The 14,775-nt window shown below is 45.6% G+C and overlaps 1 protein-coding gene across 2 annotated transcripts in view; it reads left to right on the forward strand.

The window, feature by feature from the left end:
* The window catches only part of ZDHHC14 (zinc finger DHHC-type palmitoyltransferase 14), a 277,367-nt gene that overhangs the window by 238,898 nt on the left and 23,694 nt on the right, over nucleotides 1-14,775 (forward strand). For both annotated transcript variants that reach the window (XM_063097900.1, XM_063097902.1), the window contains exon 5: nucleotides 3,006-3,054. In XM_063097900.1, the coding sequence (XP_062953970.1) occupies nucleotides 3,006-3,054 (49 nt within the window). The remainder of the gene's footprint in view (nucleotides 1-3,005; nucleotides 3,055-14,775) is intronic.

The raw sequence follows: 14,775 nt of genomic DNA on the forward strand, positions 1-14,775 counted from the left end.
TAACTACTGAGCAGCAGAGCTTTTTTTCTCCACCACGTGATACCTGCTTACACAGGAACATCACCCTCCCTGAAAAAAAGTGTCTGGGGATAAAGGTTGGGTGTTCTTGCACGCAAATCTATACATGGGGGTACTTCAAAAAGTTCTTCATAGGTTAAAAATATACCTCTGATAAAATGTTCAATTTTTTGCTAGAACATGAGTTAACTGCTCCTGTCATATAAAGGAAGTAACTTTATTAAAAATCAGATTTAGACATAAGTGATATTAATAAATATTTGCCTAAGCAAATGGCATTTTTTCATTCCCTGTTCTGAAGATCATAACTTTGAATTTCTTTTGTCTCCTAGTCATTCAGTTTCCCACAGTAGGGAGTGATGAGAAAGAAGCAAATTTACTTTAAACTATAAATTTAAGGTTTTAAACTTCCATTACAGCGCCGTTAGCAACATTAAACACCAGCTCTGCTTCTTGTCCACATTCCTGAAGCATTACCACCTGTTAGCAAGTACGTAGCCTCTTTCTGGAATGTTTCCAGAAGTGTCTGAACAGATGCCTCCCTTTTTCCCGTGCTAAAACCACACACGGGGTGTGCCGAGGCTCAAGTTAGGGGCGAATTTTTCTCCTTTTCTCTTTTGGGGCAGTTCACATGGGGTCTGGAAGAAACAGGTGGTATGCAATGTTTCCCACCAGTTTTGTTTTGAATATTAGTCAAATTTTGACATTAAATGGACTAACCCAAATTTTCATAAGCATTTTAAATCCTAGTTCCCATCCTTTCCGGCTGTAATCCTTTCATCCAAATGTGACACAAATTTGCAATATAAGCTTGAGAGCCATAACCTTGGTGAGCTTGCAAGAAGATGATTAACATTTGTTAAAGACCTTTCCCACGCTCGCTGGGGACAATGCCCACAGTGGCTGTGCAGAGGCTCCATTTCTGTCTGTTTTCAGAGTCCCCAGATGGCAAGAATGTAGGCAGGGTCCTATCTGTGGATTAACAGACAAAAGAAGCAGAGAGAAAGCCTAGGGCATTACAGGTTATTTTCAAAAAAGCAATTGTTGACACAACTAGAGAAGAAATAGGTACCAATACTTCAGCACACATGACAGGAAAAAGTAGGATTTATATATTCCATTTTCATATCATCTTTAACAACTTCAAAATGCTTTCATATGTATTATTGCATTGTATTTATGGCCTTGTCCCTGCATTCTAGATATCAAGGGCCAGTTTTCCCTCACTCAGTCACACACATAGCTCTAGGAATGCACACACAGTCACACTCACACACTCTCACACACAGTGAGGTCCACCTGCCACCACAGGTGGGTTGTGATGTCCACTTCGCTTTCACCTTCTCTAAAGTTTCACTCACCCTGGCTCCAGCACACTGGAGTTTGCTGTAGTTTATGCTTAAATATAATTAATCTACTCTTCTACAAAAAAAAAAAAAGTATTAAGCATTTATCTTCCTGCAAGTTATCTGAACATTTTGGATGAAAGCAAATAAAGCTTTTCCTTTCCTCTTGTTCTGTTCCCCACCCCCCAACAACCCTGATGAAACAGCCCTTTCACCCCATCTGGCTTGGTCCATGATGCTTTCAGGAAGGGCAGAGGGTTTGCCTGGCTCCTATTCTCCCCCTAAGAATCAGAAAACGTTGGCAAAGGTAGAGAGCTGTTTGAGGGCAGCAGGAGAGCCACCACCTAGGTTCTGCTTGCCAGGTACTGGCCTCTGAGTGGGGAGGACATGATGGGGGGCGGAAGGGAAGAGATTCTATGGTCTCCAGGACTACTGGAAAGGTGAAGTCTGGATTTACCTACAGAGGAAGGAGAGTTTAGGCAAGCCATCCAATTTAGGTTGAGTAGGGAAGGAGAAAGCATTGTTTTCAGTTCCTCACTTTGCCTCCAGACTGTGTCTGCTCTGTGCTCTGCAGCAGGCGCACTTGCTGGCTGTGCCCTGCTGGCCAAGCAGAGATGGACAGGGACACTGTAAACACTTGTCTCTCCTCATTAGCTCTCCACACAGCTCCTCTGCACATCCCTGCCCATCAATCGCATCCCCACCCGTCAATCACATCCCCCAACACCGCACTTCTTTGTGCCTCAGTGGTGGGCAGTGGGCACAAAGAGAAGGAGACCTCGAGGCAGAGCTAGAGCCAACTCACTCTCTATCCTCCTATGGTGGGACGTGACCACCAGTTGCACCCTGCCACTAACTCCCACCCTGTGGCCAAGCCAGCGAACACCACAGAGGTGCATCTTACCCGTTCTTCTGTTCATCTCATTGCTGCCTGAGGCCAGATTACGTCCCCTGAAGCACAGTGACTTCATACAGCACGGAGGGACCCAGCGTTGTTACCCCAAAATAGGATGGTCAAGATTTCCTCTGTATAGGCATTTATTTTTAAAAGTATGATGTCAATACATAAAATAGAAATTGCTCCTTGTCAGATGCTTCTATAGCCAATACCCTAAAGAAATGTTTTCCTGCACAAACGATTCATATTAAAATGTCTTAAACCCAAAAGGAGTCAGTAATAAATTTCAGCTTTATGACTTTTTTTACTCTGGGTGCAGAGAAAGAAGTCTTTTATATGTAGCCTAGTTTATAGGACTTCTGGGGTCAAAAGTTAACAAATTTTGTGAAAACAGAAGAGAAAAAATAGTATGCAGTATTCTGTTTTCCTATTAAAATGAGGAAAACAAAGGAGTAATCAGAACTGTAATTTATGGGAAAGTATGCCAACATCCATCTGCTTTTATAGAAAAAATATCCTGCAGATGTTGGGTCTAATTATGAATCTACCATTTTCTTGTTGAAAAACTTTGATGGAATCTCAATCTCTGATCAGTAAACTAAGTTCCTTAGCACTTACAAAGCATAATTATTTAATTGATCTTTAGACACCTATTTTTATGTAGATGAGACAGCTTTCAGCACAAAGGCTGTTTATTCTGGAGGTGAATGTCTGAATACTAAATTTTGGTTTCATTCCCACAGGTTCACAGCAAACAGGATTCCTAAATGCCCTTAAGGACAGTCCTGCAAGATATCCTTTCTGGTTGTTCTGTTTTTACAGTGCTAATGTGTTAAGTATTTGACTGACCTATACTCTTACCTCCTCATCTTTTGCCTTGGCTTTTCTTCTCATAAATCTCATAATTTGTCCTTCTGTAAAGCATCCAAAGAACTCCCTAATATTCAGTTGCAAGAGTAACAGCATCTGTATAGTTGAATGTCTAAGTGACTCTATTTAGCCTTGTTTAAAATGAAGTGCTCTTTAGCTAGAAAATCAAGTATAAATTCTTGCCCACCCCCAGAAACCAGTATTGATTTGTGTTAAATCAGATTGGTTTGGGGAGAAGTAGGGCTGCAAGCTCATTTGATTGACAGGTGGTCCATACATAATATTCATGGATGCCCAGATGTGGGTCCCCTTCTTGGAGTGCAGTCACCAGGTGAGAACTTCAGGCCCCTCTGTATAGATTCTGTCTGGGGTTGCAGTTGGGCATTTCTCTGGGAAGTACCCATAACCTGTATTATTTCCAGGAACAGAACACCTTTTTGTAACTCTGAACAGACTGAAGATGGTCACTCCCAAGTCATTTGATTAATGAGGATGATTTCTCATCCCCCCAAACAGTATGTATGGGCATGTACCATAGTATTTTGAATCTTGAAAGATGAATGTTCACCCATTAAGTGTTTGAATGGGTTCCCACTCCCTCCCCTGAGCCCCCCAGTTTCACAGTGGATTGGTGTAGACTCAGCTAGTGGGACCCACTGACCTGGCTCCTCTGGGACCCAGCTGTCTTCCTTCAAATAACCAGGTAGACTGCACTTGGACTCCTCATTACTCTCAGGGATAATTTTCATTTTATGGTAGGGAATTCTTAAAGAATGAAGAGCTTTAATATGATGTACATATCATGCACTTCTTAAAGTAAACCAGCCCGTGTCCCTGAGAACTGGTGTGTGTGGTGGGGGTGGTGGAGGTGGTGGTATTGAGATAGATCTAAAAACAAATGTGGTCCTGTACAAGGGGACTTCAAAAGGTTCATGAAAAATGGAATTAAAAGATAAAAATAAAAAATGTAAACTTTATTTCTCAACATATGCTCCATCAAGTTCAAGACACTTTTATAAGCAATGATACCATCCATTTATCCCATCACTGAAGCACTGAGGGTCCTGGGCATTTAACCACATCAGTGTAGTCTTTTTTTATGTTATTAACTAAAAAAAAAATGGGTGCCCTTTAAAGATTCCCTAAGAAACAAAGAAGTCAGGAGGAGCCACGTCAGGACTGTAAGGTGGATGCCTAATGATTTCCCATCTCTCACAAAACTGCCCTTCTTTGATGAGAGGAATGAGCAGAAGCATTGTCATGGTGGAGAAAAACTCTCTGGTGAAGCTTTCCTGAGTGTTTTTCTGCTAAAACTGTGGCAAACTTTCTCCAAACACTCTCATAATAAGCAGATGTTATCATTCTTTGACCCTCCAGAAAGTCAACAATCAAAATGGCTTGAGCATCCCAAAAACCCATTGCTATGGTCTTTGCTCTTGACCAGGCCACTTTCATCTTGACCAGACCACTTTCACCTCTTGGTAACCATGGCTTTGATTGTACTTTGTCTTCAGGATTGGGCTGGTAAAGCCATGTTTCATCTCCTTCTACAAATCTTTGAAGAAATGCTTCAGGATCTTGATCCCACGTGTTTAAAATTTCTATTGGAAGTTCTGCTCTTGTCTGCAGCTGAGCTGGGTGCAACAGTTTTGACACCCATCGAGCAGACGTTGTGCTCAACTGTAATTTTGTAGTGAGAATGGTGTAAGCCAAGCCAACTGAGATGTCTGTGGTGTAGCTATTGTTTCTGCCGTTAATCATGTGTCCTCTTCAATTAGGGCACGAATAAGATTAATTTTTTCCTCAGAAATTAATGTGGATGGTCTGCCATTACAGGCTTCCTCTTCAACATCGTCCTGTCCCTTCTTAAGATGAGCTATCCATTTGTAAATTGCTAATTTCTTTGAGGCATTGTCCCCATAAACGTTTTATAAAGCATCAGTAACCTCACCATGCTTTCACCCAGGCTTCCCCAGCAATTGGATATTTGCTCTTGCTGCAGTTAGAGCAGAATTCATGCTGCTCTCGCAGGACCTTTTTTTAAACTGATGGCTTATCCTTAGTGCCTCAAACTAGATCCTGTTCAGACATGTCATAACAAGTCAGTACAAGTTTATTTTGGTGGGGAAAAAAAAGGTGAAATCCATGCAGAGTTTTTTCATAATACCCATTTTCCATGAACTTTTTGAAGACTCCTCATATATATGTGTTTACATAACAGACAGTATCTCCTTTCTGGCACCTGTTTATGGGAAATATAGGATGTTGGTTACACGCCCGGATTCTGTATCCTTTTAATATCTTTGTAATGCAAATGTGTGTTGTGGAAGAGACCTGGGGACATATGGAAGATGTAGAAAGGGGACTTGGAGAACAAATTCGACAGGTACTTCCTGCCTCCTATGAATGATATGGGAAGCTAGAGTTAGCTAGAAGTTGGCTGGAAGGAAAGGTGGCCTGGGGAATGAAATCTTCAACATCTGTCTCAGTAAGAACAGGTGCAATGGGAATGTCCACCATTGTCCCTCTCCCAGCCCTACCAGGGGTGGCCAGCTTGCCGTTAACCTCGCCTCTGTGCCCTCCTGTTTTTAGGGAATCTTGCGTTGGGATATCTCTTCGCCAAACCTTGTCTTCTTTCCTAAAGAAGAGGCTTGTCTAAGTCTTTCAGAGAATTGGTTGCATCATGAAAACATGCTGGTCATGTTAAGTTTATAAATGTACCTCAGATCTGGAATTGAGGTCCAGGATGCCAGCTGGAATGTCCTCTGAGGCCTCCAGTATGTGACAACCTCAGCACCTCCCCGCCCTCCAGCACCTATGCCTTCACTGAGACTGTGTGCCTGCAGGATGCCTGCCAATTATTCAGAATATATGTGAGACTCAACTCCAAATGCATGGCAGGGAGGTCTCAAAGAGGCTTTTTGTGACAATATTTGTGATGGGTGGGCTTTGCCAGAACCTTCTGTCAGAACGTATGTGTCTGTGCATTGTCATGGTCTGGTTGCACTTATGGTCTGTGGAATCAAGAGTGCAGTATTCCCCAGTTGGGGGTAGACAGATGTCCTGGCGGAAAGAGCAGCATGCTGCTGCCGGAGGAGCCAGCCGCGGGAAGAAGTGCAGCAGGGGAGGGAAGAGGCGAGATGCTCTTTTCTATTTGATCCAAAGCAAACTTTATTTTCCCTCTAAAAATCCTTCTCTGGGAGAGGTAGAGAGTTTTACCTGTGGCCCGGTTTCAGAAAACTCATAAAAATCTCAACTACTTGCCTTTCCAAATAGTATGGCCACATGCAGGTGGTGACCCTTTCCACCCACAGCCAGGCGTTTTCCCTTTGCTGGTGGCACCCAAGCGTCTCCTTCACACTCGGGAGCTGGGCAGCCGTGTGGCCCATCAGAGCTGGTGGCGGCCACAGCACAGCTGCTGGACATCCTGCATGTCAAAGGCATTTCAAAGTCTTAGCTTCCTGCTGCTTCTGTAACTAAAGCCCACAAGCTCAGCATCCTAAACAGCATAAGCACATTATCACACAGATCTGTAGGTCGGAAGTCCAGTAAACTCGGCTGCTTTCTTGGCTCCAGGTCCCACAAAGCTGAAATCATGCTGTCACCAGCCGGGGCTCTCACCAAAAGGCTCTGGGGGGAGTCCTCTTCCAGGTTCATTCGGGTTATTGACTGAATTCATGGGTGTAGGACTGAGTTTCCGCTTCCTCTCTGGCTATGGGCAGGGGGCTGCTCTCAGCTGCTGAGCCCTTTGCATGCCCTGGCTCCCGGCCCCTTTACCTTCAAAGCCAGAAGCTGCAGATCAAGTCCCTCTCACTCTCTGAGTCTCTCCTGCCTCCTCTTGTCCTGTTTCTCTAACCTCAGCTGGAAAGGTTCTCTGCTGTTAAAGATTGGCCCCAACCTGATAATTCAGGATAATCTCCTCATCCCATGGTCCATAACCTTCATCCCATCTGCAGACTCCCTTGTGTCATGTAAGGTCATGTAAGGTAGCATATTCACGGGTGCCAGGGATTAGGCTGTGGACATATTGGGAGAGCCCATCATTCTGCCTACCCCAGAGGCCTTCCAGAGGGAGGTACCCCAGGAATCAGGACCTCAAGTGCCTGTCTGAATTCATCTGTGAAGCTCACTAGAGGTCCAGGTCACTTCTGAGTCTGCTAGGTCCACCCTCCCTTCCCTTTTCTGTCTGGCTGGTTAGCTCAGTTTGTTAGAACATGGTGCTAATAACACCAAGGTCCAGGGTTCGATCCCTGTACAGGCTAGCTGCCAAAATAAAACAAATACACACACACACAGACACACACATATCTGTTTACCTATCTATCTGTATGTCTGTCCTTATATATTTATAACCTGTCACGAGATATATATACATATACATATATATAACATTATGTTCTATTTATAACTTGTCACATATACACATGTGTATATATATGAGATAAATAGATACATATATCATATATGTGTATGTGTACCTATATCTACATAGGTAGGGCTGTGGATCTGTATCTCCTCCCTGGAGTTCAGGTTGAAACGTCAACAGAACATCCCACGAAGCTCTTGTGGAACTTGCCAACCCTTCACAATTTACAGGGAACCTGATTATCATAACTTTGCTTCTGATGATTTGGTCCCCAGTTGGTTTTGTGGCACCTTCATTGACCCAATGTCATGCTGGGATCCTGCCTGGAAAAGGTAACCTAAAGCTGAAGCCAACATATCCCAGGGCAGCTGCCCATCCAGCAGAGCCTGTCTGACAAAACCGCCCCCTTCTCTCCCGGAGAAAAGTGAGGGCCGAGAGCAAGGCTCAGGAAGAGCCTGACAGCAGAACCACCCGTGCCCGGCGCGAGAGAGCTGAGCAGCCCGGGCAGTGTGCCCGACACGATCTCCTTAGTCCTTTTGGAAGTAGTGGAGAATTTCAGGAACATCAGATGTACCCATGCTCAAAAGGAAGGTGCTGGGTGCTTCTAACCCCAAAGCACAGATACATCTCTCCTGTGTGCCCCAGCACCCCTCCCCTGATGGGGGATGCGATGACCTCGGGTCTGTTCTAACTGTGCTGTTTGAAATGCGTGCATTGGAGAAGACTTCTTCCTCCAGTGAGTCTGTTAAGGAGTGTTGAGCCCTGATGACTTATCATAAATTTGTATTCCAGAAGAAAAAGTATGCTTTGGGTACTACTGGCTTGTCATGTGTTTTTGAGAAAAATATTAGTTCTGGCTTTCAGAGGGTAATGTGATAAGTACAGCTGGATCCCACACCATACCTTTTCAGTATTTTTGGTGCCTACCTTTCCTCTGGACACCTGTGTGGCTTTGCAGGTGGCATGGGGGTGGCTGGGCAGGCGCTTATGAGGCACAGCTCCCAGTTCATGGAAGAAGGGTGTGCTGACCATAGGAGCTGCTCAGAAATGGCCTGGCTGGGGGTGTTGGAAAGGAGGCTGGCTCCTGCTTGCCAGTGTGGTAGGAGATTCTAGCATAAGATAAATGCAAAACCCAAGACCTCCAACTTCTTCCTCTACTGAGACCCAGAGAGTTTGGGAGTCTCTTTTGAGGTAGTTGATTTGCAGTGGATGGGACTGACCCGAACATTGCACACTCGTAAGAGCTGTCCTTCGGTTGGTGGCAGTGTCACCCATAGCTCCATCCTTTCTAGACCTGCAGTCCGTTCAGAGCAAGAATCTGTAAAGTCCCAAGTTCTTACAGCTAGAGGAGGTTTCCCGGCTGCATTGCCAGAGCACAGGACAGGATTGTAGCGTAACTTTTGCAGGTGACCTCCGCAGAGTGTTCTCGGGCAAGACCATAAGTCGAATTTTCAGATTTTCATTGGTCTCAAATCTCATCTCTTGACTATAATCTAAAAAAATATTTTGATGAGAAATAAGAGCACAGGCAAAGAATTCTTGCAGTCAAATTACTCTGCAAAATATCCAAGGACAGATAATGTCGCTGATGAAGTGAGAGAGTTTAGAAACAAAAATGGCTAATTAACAACCCAAACAAGACACCTTATCAGAAATATCAACATAAATGATGGAAGCGTTGATAAACTAAAAGTTCTTCATCAGGCCCACATCAAACCCAGCAGGACTTTAGGAGAAAAGAATAAACCAGCTCCTAAGATACATAAGCCAAGACTGGATGGTGTCCAGTCCAGAGTGTGGCCAGCCAGGGAGGAGGAGGGGAAGGGGTGGCTGGGGACGAGGCGGAGAGGGGTGGATGGGGGGCTCCTGTTCAGTACTCGGCAGGCCCCCTCCCATCTACATCCTCAGCCCTGCAGTGGTCTTGGAGGGAGCAGTCTGGCCTCAGAGCCTACAGCCAGTCCCCTCCCCACCTCTCACTGCCCACTGACTTCATTCCCTCCCTTCCATCTGCATCAGAGAAGCAGAGGCGGTGGGCAGGGGACCTCCTGGGGTCGGTAAGCAGTGGGGCAGCTGCCCTACACTACGGACTTTCAAGAGCCCCCTGGCCTTCCCCAGGGAAGGAGATGAAAGGAGATTCTCCTCACCTGCCCCTTCAAATGTGACACAGCCAGGCAGGTTCCAACAAAGGAGATGCCCTCGGCAACTATTTCCTGCAAAATCATTTTACTGAACATGCACCATGTGCAAGACTGCCCGGGTTCCAGGGTCGAGAACCATCAGTGCAGGCTGTCAAAGCACATTCAGTCAAGAGGGCAGAGAGGGTGGGGAGGGATGAGGAGGTAAGAGCACAGGCACACCACTCTCCTCTTCAAGGGGCATTGGTGGGTGCCAAGATCTGGGCTCGAACTATGATTTCTTAAAGCAGAATAAGTCTTAAGTGCCATAAAAAAGACACAGGCTGCACTTGGGGGGGGGGGTGTCAGAAGGAAGCCACACATCCCATAGGGAAATCAGGAAAGGCTGTGGCAGGCGGCCTCTGTGGGCTCTAGAAGATGGGTGGGTTCTGTCAGGGACCGAGTAGGGGAGCAGCCCTGGGCAGGGCCGCAGCCTGAGCAAGGCCCCAAGGCGGGAGCAGGGGTGGGCTAGGAGGGCGGCATCGTAGGGCTGAGCTGGCATCGTGTCCACTCACTCTCACTTAGCAAGGATCTGTGGGGTGCCTGGCAGGGTGCTGGGGATCAGGAGGGGAGGGACCCCCTGTCTTGAGAGCACACAGGTGCACCTGCACACAGGTGAGCTGACAGACTCGTGCGTGCGATGGGGAAATGGGGAGGGGGCTGCAATTGCTAAACCCTGATGGGGGGCGGACAGCACTGAGGACTGTGGAGGAGGTAGGGTCCCTTCGTCCCTTGGCTGCTAGGGAACCAGGTATGATTTTTGTCAGGTGAGTGGCATCATCAGAGCTAGGTTTTTTGTTGTTTTGTTTTTAAGAGTATGCATCTTACATCAGGGAGCACAACGGAGTGAAATAGTGAGAGGAAAGGTCCCCAGAGGGAAACGGGTGACCAGGAGCCGGCTCAGCGGGGAGAAGCAGGGTGGTGGGACTCGTGCCTGCAGGAGGGGTGAGGGCAGAGGAGCAGGCAAAGCCGATGCCAAAGCTTCTGGCCATGGTGCCCAGGAGAAAGACGGCCACCCTGGAAAGGGGGCACAGCTAGCACTGTTTGGGGAGAAATCATGAGTTCTGTTTACAGAAAGAACCTAAAAGGTCACACACAGGTGAGCCTTCGCATCAGCCTAGGACAACTTTAGGATTAAACTTTTAGGGTTAATAACTTTGTGGTTATGTGCAGGTAGTATGGAAGGAGGGGAAAAATCACATGCCTGACAGTGAGACTGGTACCACCTCATAGGAAAGCCTGCCAGGCAGGCACGTGGCAGGGAAGCCACAGGCAAGGACTCCCTGCAGACTTCTCGGGACACATGTGGGAGAGTCTCGGGCCTGGGCATCCTTGAGGAAGACCCCAGAAAGGGGAACCCCTGCCGATCAAGTCATTTCAGTGGAACACAGCATTTACATCCAATTAAAGGGATTGCAGTCATTTTTAATCATGACTTATTGTGCAGCTCTCCCAAAATGAAAAGGGTTTTTTGCAATTGGTGAATCAAATGGTAATTGATTCTACATTTATGGAGGCTTTTGACAGGAGGCCTTTGTATCCCCAATTTGCATTCATTGCAACGCTGCCTCCCCCTCTGAAAGACACGGTCGGCCTAATGGGCATCGTCTGTTTCAATGGAATTTGGTAGAAGGCCTGGCGTCAGCACACGCTGCCACAGAAAGGGCCCCACACGGCACGGTGGAGAAACAACAAAGGCAGCACAGGCCCCTCTAACCTGTCCGTCCTGATGTGGATGGTTCTCGGAGGGACACCAGAAACCAAGTAGGACAGGTGTCCTTCGTGCTGCTTACAGCTGCACCTGTGCTGAGAAGTGAAATGACCTTCCAGCGTATGCTCCATAGTGTTGCCAGAACTGGAGCCCAGTTCTCTAAATACCAGCCCCTCTCTCCACCCAGGGGATCAAGATGCCTTCCCGCTGCCACTAGCCGGTCTGGCTGAAGGTGTCTCGTGAGGGATAAGCATCAAATTGTATCTCGTCTGATCACAAAGTGGGGTGGAGGTTTGGTTTTTAAAATCACCCAAGTAATAGAAGAACATAGTCTCATGGTAAGAAATTTCAAATAGAAATAAGAGTAAAAAAGAAGTGTCGATCTTGACCCTCTGTTATTCTGCAGGAATCCTTGTCAGTTTTGTGTGTCCTTCCAGAGGGTCTTGTCAGAGACTGAGTGCGCACAGGTGCATTCATACGGATATGCTAATGCACAGCCCAGCTGGGGGGTTGCTTGCACAGTGTCTTAATTTTTTACTGCTCAGGAAGTGAGGTGGTTAATTTTCTTGTGTGTATCTCTTTGTGCACAAATGTTAGTATTTCTCTAGGATTGACAACTAGATGTGGAATCTCTGAGTTGAATGTTAAGCATGTTTTAAATGTTGATAGACATGCCAAATGGTCCTCCGAAGATACTGAGCCAATTTGTCCTCCACGTCCCACACACCTACCAGCCCTGGGCATTATCAGTCATGCCATTTTTGCCAATTTGATGGAGAGGGAAAAATCCTATTGTTTTAATTTCTACTTTCTGGATAATAATCAGATGGCACATCTTTTCATGTTTGTGGGCTCAATAATTTTTACATGTGTAAAGAAGTCATGGTACCAAAAGGTTGCAGAACTGCTGGGATAGAATAGTCAGTGGTGTTGACAGAACACTCTTTTACTCTTATCACAACATGCCAGTCCACACTCTTTCTCCATTTTTAATTAGGTTATTCTTTTTCTGTTAACATGTAGGTGTTCTTTACGTATTCTCATTAATAATAATCTTCTAAATATCTCTTGCTGATATATTTCTCCCAATCTGTCACTTACCTTTTAACTTTACTTTTTTATACAAAAAAGTTTAATTTACGGATGAACACAATCTACAAATCTTATGCTGCAGGGCTCCTAGGTTTTGTGTCTTATATCCTCACAGCAAAGTCATACAAATATTTTCCTTGAGTTTCCTCTAAATACCTTTATATTTTTTTCTTATGTTTGGCACAGTAATTGATCTAAATATAATTTTGTGTGTGTGGTGTGAGCTGAAGTTCTAACCTATTTTTTCCAAATGTTTAGTGAAGTGTTTACTATTCTGTCCTACCAGTTCTCAAACTTTTCGGTCTCAGGACTCCTTTACACATTCAAAAATTATTTAGCTCCCCAAAGCTCTGTGAGGTGCTCAGTAATTATATATATATATATATATAGAGAGAGAGAGAGAGAGAGAGAGAGAGAGTGCACACGTGCGAGAGAGAGAGCGAGCACTGTTTATCACGTCTGAAATAAAAACTGCAGCATTTTAAGACACAGGACTGCAGAAGCCCACAGCACATGAGCGTGTGAGGGAGGACTTGGGCTGCCGTGGGGCAGCCTCTGGAAGAAGTGGGGAGGATGACACCAGTGAACACCGTTTTTGTATCGATAGGAAAATAGTCTTGACCTGGGCAATCCCCTGGGGGACCCTAAGGGTCCCTGGGCCACACTTTGAGAACCATGCCTGTTCCTTCACCACTGACCTGAAATGCCTTCTTTATCCCATGTGCCCCTGAGTCTGTCTCTGGACCCTGTTCCATCCCAGAGCTGCTCTGGTGCTGTTAGCACCCTGTTTTGTTTACTAGAAAAGTCTTCTCCCACCCCCACCCCATGATGGTTCTTTTCCACAATTTCTTATGTGTTATTGCACATTTTGTCATCAAGATGAATTTTAGAGTCAGTTTTCCAAATTTCATTTTAAAAATTCAGGTTGGACTTTTGATAGGAATTATAGTGACATCCTAGGTTACTTTGGGACAACCACATACCTTTATTGCCTGACGTAAAAGCGTGTAGGAGGAAGGATAGAGAGACTGAACAGTGATGGCCAAAGCATCTACTTTAAAGGGTCTTAGTGACTTTCCATTTTCAAAGGGTCTATCATGTGAATTGTGGAGAGGTCAGCAGCCCCCTCCCCAGACACAGTGACACGCACTCAGGTGACAGGGGCACACACCGTATTATCTGTGTCCTAGGATTATGGGGTCATCTAGCTGATGAGGAAAACATGCTGACAAGTTCTTGAACCTAATTATCTAAAAGTATTAAATGTTCCTGTAGATACATGAAAGGTCGCTTCTCTCTGCTCTTCCATCAAACTATTCCTGAAGTGAACATTGCCTATTTTACTATGATTTCGAGAGAAAAAAGAATTGCAAAAAGAAAAACATATATTTTCTTACGTTTTAAACATCAGAACCCTTGCTGCCCAGTTCTCTCCCAAGCAGAATAAGGTGCACGAGGACGTGCTGGCACGTGTCTGCAGCCACAGCGGGAGGCCTACGCCGCAGGGTGACACGCAGGCCTCCTAGGCCACGTGCTCAGAAAGGGGAGGACCGGGCAGAGCCCCGGACTCCAGCATTCCCTGGCCATTCTGAACCCTGGGAATTCTAGCTAGTAAAGAAACACACAGACTTTTTAAAATAAAATATTATCTGAATTTGGCACTTGGCAAAAAATACCATCCCCAGCCTGATTACTGGAATGAGGAAGAAGATGGGTTATGACCTATTGACAGAGATGAGTTCTTCACACCGGGGTGGCTCCAAGCCCGTGCAACTGATGAACAAGGTTCATTGTCACAGGCAGCCTGTAACACCTGGCCACAAAGGGGGCTCACTGTCTTATTGGGGACTGGGGCTGGCAGTGATAACTGCTATAATTTGAAACTCATCTCTGCTGCAAGAAACAAAAGTCCAACTGCTTATTGAATTGGCTCCCAGTAGAGCTTGCTTGTTTTCTCTCATTTCTCTTTTTAAAAAAATCAGTAAATGGGTTTTCATACATTTAAGATAAACTTATTTTTCTTGGTCTTATTATGGCATAGATATTTTCAGCATCTAGCTATTGGGTCGGTGAGGAGATGTGTTTTTTGGATATTTGCACCTCAGTCTGGGAGAGGATTTTAAGGAGAAAGTATGGTGTAAACTTCCATAGGTTCCTAAATTCCTGACAAGGAGTGTCCCATTTCCCCCCAGCAGAGGCTGGCAGGGGGCTCAGCAAGAGTTAGGAAGGAACCAGCCCGAGGGTCCCCAGTCATCATTCAACTCCTAGCTCTGAGATTTCTTAAGCAAATTACTTCACTG

The sequence above is a fragment of the Cynocephalus volans genome, chromosome 5 (assembly GCF_027409185.1).
Source record: "Cynocephalus volans isolate mCynVol1 chromosome 5, mCynVol1.pri, whole genome shotgun sequence".
Classification (NCBI taxonomy): domain Eukaryota; kingdom Metazoa; phylum Chordata; class Mammalia; order Dermoptera; family Cynocephalidae; genus Cynocephalus; species Cynocephalus volans.